The sequence below is a fragment of the Sinocyclocheilus anshuiensis genome, unplaced genomic scaffold (genome assembly GCF_001515605.1).
Source record: "Sinocyclocheilus anshuiensis isolate Anshui unplaced genomic scaffold, SAMN03320099.WGS_v1.1 scaffold1957, whole genome shotgun sequence".
NCBI lineage: Eukaryota > Metazoa > Chordata > Actinopteri > Cypriniformes > Cyprinidae > Sinocyclocheilus > Sinocyclocheilus anshuiensis.
Window position 1 is genome coordinate 157,683 of NW_015537935.1, and position 12,125 is coordinate 169,807.

The window sequence follows — 12,125 nt, forward strand, 5'->3', positions numbered from 1 at the left end:
TATATATATATAGCAAGCTCTTATAGTTTGTTCATAAAGCACAACTATCTTGTGTCTGAATAGGCAGCAAGATTTTACTAGGAATAACATCACACAATGGCTGTCACTTTCTATAACACTCAAATAACATTATGTAAGCAGTTCATGTTTTTATTTTTTGGGAGCCTAACACATCACATCTGTGTCCAGGGGTGTCACAGTCTCTAAGCTGTGCAGGGGTGGTCCAGACATGGGTGTGTGTGGACAGTGACTCCCTGGTCCCTGAAACATCTCGAATTTATGCTGGTTGAAGTCACCCTTTGTGCTTATTAAGCACAGGTAGAAGATCTCTGGCTTCAGTTCAGCCCCATTCAGCTTAATGCTAATAGTCTAACTGGATCATGTATTGCTGGGCATTTTTTTCCCCTCAGACACACAGTCTGTCTTAGAATTTCACATATTATTACAGATCAATCTGAAATTCTTAGCCAGTTTTCAGCATCCATCTAAGAAATATTTTGAAAAAATGATGGTCTCCATAATATGCTATATAGTACATAAATGTGTTTCCTAAAGCTGTGCTCATGTCTTATCTCTCAAAACTCAAATGATTTATTCCAGCAGGATAATGTACAGTCAGCTGGTCATTATAAAATAAACTCAAATCGGGTGATACAATATCTGATCAGGCTGTCAGTACACTACACTGCTTATTACATGCCAATTACCAAATGGCAGATGTAAAATACAATAATTATCCAAATAAAATCCAGGTGTACCATTTAACTCACTATGCGTATATTATTATTTCTTCATCAGTAAATTGGGTATTTTAGGCAATAGTTTTATGCCATGAACCTATCTATCCCCTGATAGCACACGTACATCTTGGAGACGTCTGCATTTACATCTGCAAGACGTTTTTTTTAGAGTGTTTGCTCATCTGCAATGCGTCTATAGGACGTTTCCTTTTAGATGTCAAATAGATGTCTATTAGATGTCTTTAAGATGTTTATGATTTAGAATGTATGTAAAACTGACATCTGAAAGACGTCTGTCAGACGTTTGTAGACAGCAGATGCTTTCCAGATCAAGAGATCTTTATCAGACATCTAGCAGACGTACATATGCTATCTGGGATCTATCTATCTATCTATCTATCTATCTAATAAAACAATGATTTTTCTAACAGTTTTCCATAACTCTGATGGTCATTGAGACACATCTAATTTTGGTTTTGGGTGAACCCAGTTTCTAAAAAGACTATTTACAATAATGTAGGCTACTGACAAATCTAATAACATGTAATCAGTCATGACGAATACTCTCAAATTTTCTTTGTGCTCATTGAAAATTCACGGTAATGGAGGCCGAAACAAATTTGCAGAAGATTCCATTATTTTGCTTCTATGGACATCGAATGGCTTCAAATGACTGCTAGGAAGCTTTAATGATAAACTGAATAAGACAATGACCCTCACCCTCGGGTTTGTGAATATTAAAACCCATGACTCAGGTAGAGCAGATATCCTTGTTGTTTTATTGTTGACCTTGGTAGTGATATTTTAGCTACGATATCAGACAGAGAACATCTTTGATTTGTATGTCCCTAAAACAACATATTTATTTCACTCAAGCATTTTAATTCAATCTAATTTGGACTCGTGAACGGTCCTCTCTGGCGCCCTCATAAATATTCTCCTCAGGACCTCAGCACGTCTCACGGACACACAGCGTATATAGCAGCTAGATTTCCCCGCAAACATGCATATGTCGCGATACACCTGTCATCCGTGGTTTATCATTTAGACTAATAGATTGAATTGGTTTAAATCTTACCTCATGTTCAGCATTTGTTTACTGGGCGTGGAGGCGCTGCTGTCTTTCTCTGTGGAGATGATGCCCTGCTTTCAGTGATGCTGCGCGCTCTGATGTCACGCCTCTCTCTCCCTCCCACACACATGCGCTTTCTTCTTCTCTCTCTTTTCAGTTTTTTTTTTCTCAAACGTATATATTTGAAAGAAAAATATGCATTTACCTCAACTTGCAAACGTAGCTCTGTCGAGAAATGCGGTTGCAATATTATTAAGATGTGTCACATTGTCTTGTTTCTTTATTAAAAATAATAAATAACCTAATAGTAATGTTTATTTTTAGAATTCTTTAACATGTACATATGATATATAGCTTTTTATACAAGCTGTTGTGTAAACAGGTGAACACAATAAAACCACTTTCAGTCAAGAGTCAGCTCTGTATGTAATGAAGGTGCAGTTTGAATGAAATGTAAGACTGCATGGTCAAAAAAAAAGTTTTTTTTTTTCCATTAGGCCTACTTTCAGGCTGAGCTGTCACAAATATGTTATGAATTTATCAAATTTATTCATTTTGATTGATTAATAATGATAATAAACAATAGGCATGTTTGTAGGCCAAAACAAAGGTTTTGTATTACCTTTTATTTTGCTGTTTGTGTTGCATAGATGCATTACTGTTTTTGTAAGTTATTTTTTTAAAAGCTTTTTTAATGGCTCCATTAAGACAATACCGTATATGCTGTATTGTGACAACATGTCCTGATATTGGTCGACATACATATATTATACATATATTTTCCCCCATGCAGTAATGCTGAATATGTTCAGAAGATTTTTTTTTTCAGTTGACTTTAAAGGGGTCATATGATGCGATTTCAATTTTTCCTTTCTCTTTGGAGTGTTACAAGCTCTTGGTGCATAAAGAAGATCTGTAAAGTTGCAAAGACTAAAGTCTCAAATCCAAAGAGATATTCTTTATAAAAGTTCAGTGTCAGCCACACCTACCTAAAACGGCTCGTTCTAACACGCCCCATTCTCACTGTAGTATTGTTGCCGCCGCCATATCCTGAAGACGGCGTAACATTTCCGTCTCACGCTTGAGGTATTCGCTTTTCACAATGCATTGGATAGCTGGCCAATCACAGCACACCTCGCTTTTTCAGACCGATGAGCTTTGTAAAAATCGATGCGTTTCAGAAAGGCGGGGCATAGTGGAGAAACAATAATGTACAGTATGTGGAAAATAATGTGTTTTTTTAACTTTAAACCGCATAAACACATTTCATTACACCAAATACACCAAATAATGTTCTTTTTAGCAGCATCATATGACCCCTTTTTAAGGTTAAAAAAAGAGATACAGTTCAGCACTCATGGGTCGTTTGTGACAATATAGCCTACTCCAATATTGAAAATACAAAACTATTACGGAACAATACAGATGTGTTTCTGGAGGACGGCAATAGTTATGTCATGGGTTAACATTCAAGAGAAAAACATGCTGATGAACTCATACCTTGAATTTACTGTCATTTTAGATACAAGTGTCTATCAAATGCACAAATATCAAACTATTGACTTCTACTGTTCTCTTGGACAGTGGCGTGCCTTTGGTGTCAAAAAGGCTGAGCATCATTATTTTGGAATGATTATGTTGAAATTATTGCTTTGTCGATTTATCAGAAAACCACTGGAGGGAGACAAATACTAGTTCACCAGTTAACAAAATCTTATTCTGACGACAAGATAAGCACACCTTATAGTTAAGGTGTGTCAACGCCTTGGAAGTCTGTTGTTGCGAGATGTAAATAGCTGAATGTTGTAATGCTTATAGTGAATTATATATTTTCTTTTTTCTTTTTTCATTAAAACTGCTGTCTTATTCGGAAGTGAAACGCGTTATTTATATACGTAGCGTTCATACGACCTGATTACATCAGCAGCAGGTGTGCCACGTATGACATCTGATCTCAAAAAACGTTTTATATATCGATGATTTAACCGTATGTATTATTTCTTAACCATATATATAGAGCGGGGTTTCTATACTATTTGTTTGTACAGGTGTGCCCTTAAACCACGCTTAAATAACAGGCCTCTTGCAGACCTACCCGTGCCTGAATTTCTGTTCCTTTATTTCTCTTATTGTAGAAAGTCTGATAGCTGAAACACTTTTTTCTTTATAGCTATTTTAAGATATTGTACTATTTTCATAATTCCGGTTCCTCCATCCATTCCAAGTGTGTGCCCATAGAGGAAATGTCGCGCACAAAATGGTGTTTTATTAATGTAACATGCCCCCTTTAGTGACGGAACAACGTTGTATGACCAACATGGCGTAGATGGAGAGCAGTTTAACGGTATAGAGCAGGTGGGGTTTTTGTTCTCGTCGTGTAACGGGACACAGGACGCGGGGGTGATGAGCCGCAAATCGCGTGCTTGCGTGCGTCAGAGAGGACGTGGTAGGACAGCTGGCCCGAAGAGCAATAACAGCATTTTCAGCGACATCGCTCGATTTACGCCATGCAAATAACACGAGAAGATGAAACGGGACTGGTACTATAGAGAATGTAAGACATTTGTCGTGTATCTGATCTCCTAATGCTTCCTATAATTTATGACTAACAAGATTTGGGACGTTGCTTCACAGTCGCCAGGTAAGAATACATCGCTTTTCACTAGATGTACATGCATAATTGTTTGATTATGTAAAGCGTTTAGATAAACGCGGCTTTCATGTATCGATACGCTCATGTCTTTGACGCACGTCCTTCTAGATTTTCGTGTGACGGACCGCAATAGCATCTTTGGTGCGCACAGCGACGTAATGACTTTGAGGGTCCCTTGCGGTTTGTTATTCATCGCCAGTGTGTGTGGACGATGCTCTTTTGACGACAAACAAGCGATTATCGACTTAAAAATGACGTTCGGTTCAGTGCGAATTCATGTGAATTACGCGCGGATGATGCATTTGTCTCCGCATGAATGTAAGTTAAACGAAATCTGAAATAGCGTATTCTGTTATCCACGTCCTCCCATTGTTTCGAAGTGCTTGTTCATTCAGGTTGCATGGCCTATATGTGCTTTATTACCCAACTGGCTGAGAGAAAATAACAGGATGCCTGTTTTGATTGTTGCCTAATTACAGCGTAACGCGCAATATTAACGCCAGTTGTAAGAGGAACCCCCGTTGATTAAGAGATGCGGACCATCTCGGATCTGCATTCCATCAGAGCTCCGAGGGGCTCAGGATCGAGCTTATAGAGTAAGAAAGTTGATGGGCTGTGGTATTTTTAGACATCACATGCGATAGACGTTTGCATGTCTCCTGTAGAAGCCTTTCATGCCACCTTAGTTACACATTTCCTCACCTCAAGATGTAGATTTTGAATTTTTATTATTTTTTTGGTGAAATATCCAAATAATCAGTTGTCCTATGAAGGGATCTGAGACTACATATTTTCGTTTAGTAATCATTCAACACTATAAATAGTTTCTTTCACCTCAGTGTATGAATAGGCTGCAATGATGTAAATTGAACCCACTGTTTTTGCCAGTTGGTTACTAGGGTAACTGACAGAAAGATGACATGCAACATTAGAAATATGCTGTTTTGGCTCAGTCTGGCTTCGTTTTCATCATTATCTCTGATGGCATCCTCTCACTCTTGTTTTTGCTCATTCTCTCCACCACTCTATACATACCCTCCAGGTCTGTTTCCACAGTAACCAGAGAATTCCCAGAGTTCCAAAAACGATGCACATCTGAGATGTTCCTGAGTAGCTCAGGGAGTATCTCTAATACATCTTAGGTGTTCAAAGGCCTGATGTTTCTACTTACATCACGCAAACTGGTACAAACCAGCAGAAAACAAATGCGATACCATCTACAGCGGAGCCTCAGTGGGAACAGCACACTCATGGCCAACCAAGCAGACTTTGGAATATTAACTGTTGTAAACTCACTGTAATTCATGGTTTAGAGTATTAGTGCTTTATGAAACAGAGCCAGCAACACCAATAGTTATTATATTTTATATGATATTAATAAGAGTAAAGCCCTGTTCACACCATGGACAATAACTGTAATGATAACAATAATAATATAGGTCTAATTCTAGTTGTCCACACCACAAATATTATGGAAACAACACAGGAGGGCAATATTGTTGGAATGATTTTCAGAACCAGAATGATTTTCAGATTTTTATTTTATTCTTTTTCTAGCTGATGAATGATAAAAACATTTTTAGCCAATCAGAATCTTTTAAAGAGCTTGCGTATTTAAAGTGGCAGGCAATATAACTGCAGCAAGCACTTAGAATAAACAGAACATTATCATGTGTTGGTGTGGACTCTCATGTATTATATACTATTATTATATTTATTGCTATTATCATTTTTATAGTTATCGTTCTTGGTGTGAATATGATTAATACTTAATACTTGGGATTAATATTTAATACTAGTAAAGCACTCGTATAGAAGCCTATTTCTGCCGCTTAAGAAAAGTAATGCTTTGATAATGATAATTTTGACATTAAACAAATGAGATGAAAAGTTGAAATTAAGACATTGAAAGTCATAATTATGAGATAAAAAGTCACTATGACAAAATGTTGACATTATGGCAAAAAAAACAAAAAATAATATACATTTTTTAATCAGTATGTTGATAAAATATATATGACTTTTTTATCTTATAGTTATGACTTGGTATCTCATTACTTTGACTTTTGTGTCTGTGGAGAGGACAGAAAGTACAGAAATGGTATCGCATTCAGTCATTTATTTATCTTGACTCTGGCATTTCTTTTTCATATGCCTGATCCATTGTTCTCAAAAGCACATCGCATCTCTCACAGTCTTGTGCATTAACTCCAATGGACAGGATTTGTTAAGCCTCTTTATAAAATGTCTGACCTTTACATCTGATCACAGTTTTACTATGATAGAAAACTAAATAATGGAATATGAGATGTATAAGGGCTTGACAAAACATCCTTAATATTCAAAACTTGCTTTCCACTGAGATTGCATCTTATGCTGCTGGCGAACCAAAGAGGAAGTCTTCAGTAAGAGGCTCATCTGGTCTCTGTTCATCTGAGTGATAATCATTACTGGTAATTCAGAAGTACCACTGAATTTTCCTCTGGGGCTGAGTAGATGTGAGCATTTTCCAGCTCTTAAACGCAGACCGCATTGGTCTGTTCTGTGTTTATCGATCTATGACAATCATGTGACAATTAGGCATTTGAGTAAATCTCTATTGAGGTAGTCAGGAAGTGGCCCCTGTCTCCAAATGCTGCAAGAATCCAGTAAGGTGCCAGAAATATCTAGTGTGATCTTGCTTTCCACAGGAGACTGAGTCCAACGGCTGCTTCACAGCAAGATAAATGAGCAAGATATCATTAATAGATGACCTTGATGCTGATGGCAGCAGAGACCGTCCTACTCAATTCACAAAGGCACACAGACATACACTCTTATGTATATATTTACACACACAGCGAGAGAGAGAAACATTCACGTCAGGAAAATGCTGACCATTCTCTTTCCATCCTTTCTATGTGGTTCACACCATCTGAGGCACAGTCACAATGTAAATGCATCTAAAGATACACATAATCTTTCATAGGTAAATAATAATGTCAGGCAACCCTGTTACCAATGGTGTCTTGTAGTATCTCATACAAACTGTCAAGAACGTCATATTTCACGTCTAAATAAAAAGAAAGAAATCAGAAATTATGTTTTGCTTTAATATTTGTTACACATTATTGGTGAAACTTCTGCGCCAGTAGTATCAAACTATCATTCCAAACACCCCTCCGTCTCTAGCTGGTCAGAAAATCAGAGAGTTCCGCCTCAGACGCACATTATTGGTTGAGCTGATGTTGATGTATTGAGCTAGTCCGGGTGCTCAGACAAACAGATCAATGTTTTGATAGTGCCACAGAGCCACAGTGTTTACACTTTTGGTGGAATCAACCTATGCTTACTTACAGCCATCTCTGCATATTAAGTTGGGTTATGGGCCCAGCCCTTCACATGCTGATTGCACATGCTCAGGAATAGCGTAGCTTCCTTTCCTTAATAGATTGATTGGAATAGACTAACATTTTAAAGTAAAAAAAGTGAGAATATTAAAAATATATAAAACATATAAAACAATCATGAGCACAGTATAATGTACTTGAGATGGCATGCAGATATATAATATATACAATGCAATTATAAAATTACATTTAAAATGAAAAAAAAAAACTTGAGTTAATTTTATTTGAATCCTATTTACATCATTAATATATTCATATGAAATACTTAAAATAATATAAAAATAACTATAATTCAATTAGTGTGTCAGTAGTGATTTTAATTGGCAGTTTATTTATGCCAATGGTTATTTAGATTTATTTTATTTAAATAATAATCGCAAGACATTTTCATGGGTTGATAATTATTCATTTTGTCATTTTGGTCATATGAGTAGCATATAACCAAAGTACACTATTGGTTGACCTTCAGTTCACACAGACAATGTAGTAGGTCACTTGGAGAAGAACCAAAGCAACCACTGCAATCACATGGCAATTTGTAACTACATTTTGGTGAATTGGTGGCTAATTCATATGAATTTGTACAATCTCATTTGTACGTTATCATATTATCTGATTACACCCCCAGTGATGTGATGTTTAGAGGTAGGGTTAGTGGTGGACCTTCATGCTTTTTTCAAATCGTACAACTTCATATGAAACCACCACCTCCTGTGAGATTCTGTGAGATTGGGTTGGAAGCACCAGTGCTGGTCTTCCTTTCTTTGCTAATAGATTGCTTGGAATAGACTGAAAGTATTTTTTTCTCTCTTCATTTGTGAACATCAGATAACATATATATATGTTATATATGTTAAAGAAAACACATTTTTACTCAAATTAAACAAAATGGATTTATAGCGTTTTGGAACCAAACTCTTCATATATATATATGAAGAGTTTGGTTCCAAAACGCTATAAATCCATTTTGATTAATTTGAGTAAAAATGTGTTTTCTTTACCAAGAAAGTGGCAAGATGAAAACCACTATTTTCTGTTTCAAACTTTCACATAGCATCTTTAGGTTATAATAACATAAAAAATTCAAATCCAGTTTTTGATTTTCAAAGATTTATTATAAAATTGTATTATTTTTTTCCCAAACTGCAATAAATCCATGACACATTTCCCCCCCCAAAATGCAATAAATCCATTGAGTCAATATAGAAGTTATTTTTCATATTGAAACTGTTGAAGATACACAACATAGTAAGTTGATCCACATATGACAGCCTCTGAACTTGGTCAATACTAATCTTATATACAGGCACTGGACTAAAAATACATTCTATCAGTCATCGCTCCATATATATATATATATATTGGATGCACTGTCTTAATGTGCATGTGTACCAAATGAAACGTTTTTCCTTTTTCAGATCTCAGGGAATAATTGAGTCTTAACCACCACATACCCCGACAAACCCAAGAAGCATGCCAGAGCAGAGCAACGATTACCGGGTGGTGGTGTTTGGAGCAGGGGGAGTGGGCAAGAGCTCCCTGGTTCTGCGCTTCGTTAAAGGCACCTTCAGGGACACCTACATCCCGACAGTGGAGGACACGTACCGGCAGGTCATCAGCTGCGACAAGAGCGTATGCACTCTGGAGATCACTGACACCACTGGCAGCCACCAGTTCCCTGCTATGCAGCGTCTGTCCATCTCCAAGGGCCATGCCTTCATCCTGGTCTACTCCATCACCAGCAGGCAGTCACTGGAGGAGCTGAAGCCCATCTACCAGCAAGTGCTGGCCATCAAAGGTAACGTGGAGAACATCCCCATCATGCTTGTTGGCAACAAGAGTGACGAGACCCAGCGCGAGGTGGAGACCAAGGAGGGGGAAGCTCAGGCAAACATCTGGAAATGCGCGTTCATGGAAACATCAGCCAAGACCAACACCAACGTGAAGGAGCTTTTTCAAGAGCTCCTGAATCTGGATAAGAAGCGTGATATGAGTCTGAACATGCGCTCCAGCAAGCAGAGACGTGCAGACAAGCTGAAGGCCAAGTGCAGTGTGATGTAAGAGGCTGGATCCACGATCGCATCACTCAACGTGTAACTGACTTCTCGAAAATGTACATAAGTCCCTCACCTTAAAGGAACAGTATGCATAAAAAATGAAACTTCTGTCATCGTTTACTTATTGTCCTGTCATTTTAATCAGGGTTGTCCTTAGGGGGGTGCAACTGGTGCAGTCGCACCGGGCTCCGCACTTGTGGGGGCCCCGCGGCGAACGGACCCCCCCCCAGAACGCGATTGCGAATGGACCAAGGGGGCCCCGCTCCCTACCTCGCACCGGGCCCCGCATCAGCTAAGGACGGCCCTGATTTTAACCCATATGACTTTGTTGTTTCCAGGGAACACAAAGAGAAAAATTGTAAAACAATTGTACTGGCCGCACTTGTCCATGCAACCAAAAATCTTAAAAAAGGTGTCCGTATGACTTGTGAGGTGTATTCCAAGTCTTATGAGGGAGGTCATATAATATCATATGATAACTGTTGAGTTTCAGAGTCATTACCACAAGTTGAACATGTGAATGATTAATTCAGACCAATTTTATGAACTGAATCAACTGATTCTTTGAAAAGACTTGAACAATTTGTTCGTAAATCAAATATCATTAGTTCTTACAATAACATGGCAAACTGACCCATGGTGAATGTAAAACTCTAAATTTCAGCCATTTTCTCACTCAGATCTAATGAATGCATTCATAAGACTTGGAAAAGAGCACTATTCATATGGACCACCTTCATGATACTTTGATGGTGCTTTTGCACCTTTATGATTCTTATATTTCTTTTTGTGTGTGTGTGTTAAACAGAATCGCAAGAGTAAGCAAATGATGACAGAACTTTCATTTTTGGGTGAACTTTCCCTTTAACTCTCCATCCCTCTCAGTCTTAATCAGGTAATCTTTAGTGTGCATCCAAACCGTCGACCATCTCCCTTCACCTGTTTGTTCTGGCTCCTGTAGTGATTCTGTGTACAAGACTATAAGAGCTGACACATGAAGCAGGGAGGATGTCCCACGATTCTCACACATGCTCTCTTTACTGCTTTCTGTTGACTTTTTATTGAATTCAAGACAGACCAAATCATCAATGTGGCCATTTTTACATCAGGCTGTGTCTTTAATAGTACGGTGTCGAAAATGCAGACATGAAAGTCTTGAACTGGTTCTGCATTGTACGGGATTCTCATCCAAAGAAGGAAGAGGCCTGGGCACAGCTGAAGAGGCGACACTATCCGCTCTTCCAAATTCCATTTACTATAGCATCACAAAAGCCTATTGCAAATCGGAAAACAATTCGGGACGAAGGACATTCTTAGTTAACTGGCTTGCCAGTGATGTAACCTGGTATAACAAGAGTAAAGTGCATAATGCATGTCTGATGATATAAACTACCTTCATTTTAAATGTGATTGAGATCTTTTCATCAAGAACAGAGCTATACCTTATTGAAGCACAGTAAATAAGTCCTAAATGTGATCATTTCTAAAAGCTATTTTTTTGTGACAGGGTGGGGTTCGGGGTGTCGATTGGTGTTTTGTTTTATTCTGTTTTGTTTTTCAAGTGTTGATGGCACTCGAAAACATTAATATATGCATTTCATCATCTAACTGAAAACATACAGTGGGTACGGAAAGTATTCAGACCCCCTTAAATTTTTCACTCTTTGTTATATTGCAGCCATTTGTGGCTTTGCTAATCTTTCTATAATCAAACACAGCTGGACTCAAATGAAGGTGTAGAACCATCTCAAGGATGATCAGAAGAAATGGACAGCACCTGAGTTAAATATATGAGTGTCACAGCAAAGGGTCTGAATACTTAGGACCATGTGATATTTCAGTTTTTCTTTTTTAATAAATCTGCAAAAATGTCAACAATTCTGTGTTTTTCTGTCAATATGGGGTGCTGTGTGTACATTAATGAGGAAAAAAAATTAAGTTAAATGATTTTAGCAAATGGCTGCAATATAACAAAGAGTGAAGAATTGAAGGGGGTCTGAATACTTTCCGTACCCACTGTATATCCTGTATGTGAAATCTATGTGTATTATGAGCACTAATGAAAGCCCCTGTACAGCCCCCATTTTTCTGTCAGTGTCTATATTTCCTCTGATAATTTAATGCCAGTTGCTTTAGCAATACATGATATAAAAGCACTTTTAGAATCTTGAGCACATTCAAAACACAGAGCGTTAACCTTTACAAAAATGTTCT

At 37.8% G+C, this 12,125-nt stretch overlaps 2 protein-coding genes across 2 annotated transcripts in view; one reads left to right on the forward strand and one right to left on the reverse strand.

The window, feature by feature from the left end:
* LOC107658524 (adenomatous polyposis coli protein 2-like) overlaps positions 1-1,891 on the reverse strand; it is a 30,490-nt gene extending 28,599 nt beyond the window's left edge. Inside the window, exon 1 of the mRNA XM_016447119.1 lies at positions 1,819-1,891. The gene's annotated coding sequence lies outside the window, so the exon portion shown is untranslated. The remainder of the gene's footprint in view (positions 1-1,818) is intronic.
* A 2,279-nt stretch (positions 1,892-4,170) lies between these two features.
* LOC107658542 (GTP-binding protein Di-Ras1-like) lies at positions 4,171-11,524 on the forward strand. Its single transcript, XM_016447136.1, has 2 exons — positions 4,171-4,453; positions 9,273-11,524. The coding sequence occupies exon 2, from the start codon at positions 9,328-9,330 to the stop codon at positions 9,913-9,915; it is 588 nt and encodes a 195-aa protein (XP_016302622.1). The 5' UTR covers positions 4,171-4,453; positions 9,273-9,327; the 3' UTR covers positions 9,916-11,524.
* The last annotated feature ends 601 nt before the right edge of the window (positions 11,525-12,125 follow it).

Excerpts from the sequence above, each read along its gene's own strand:
- LOC107658542 (XM_016447136.1), top strand. The coding sequence starts at position 9,328 with ATGCCAGAGCAGAGCAACGATTACCGGGTGGTGGTGTTTGGAGCAGGG.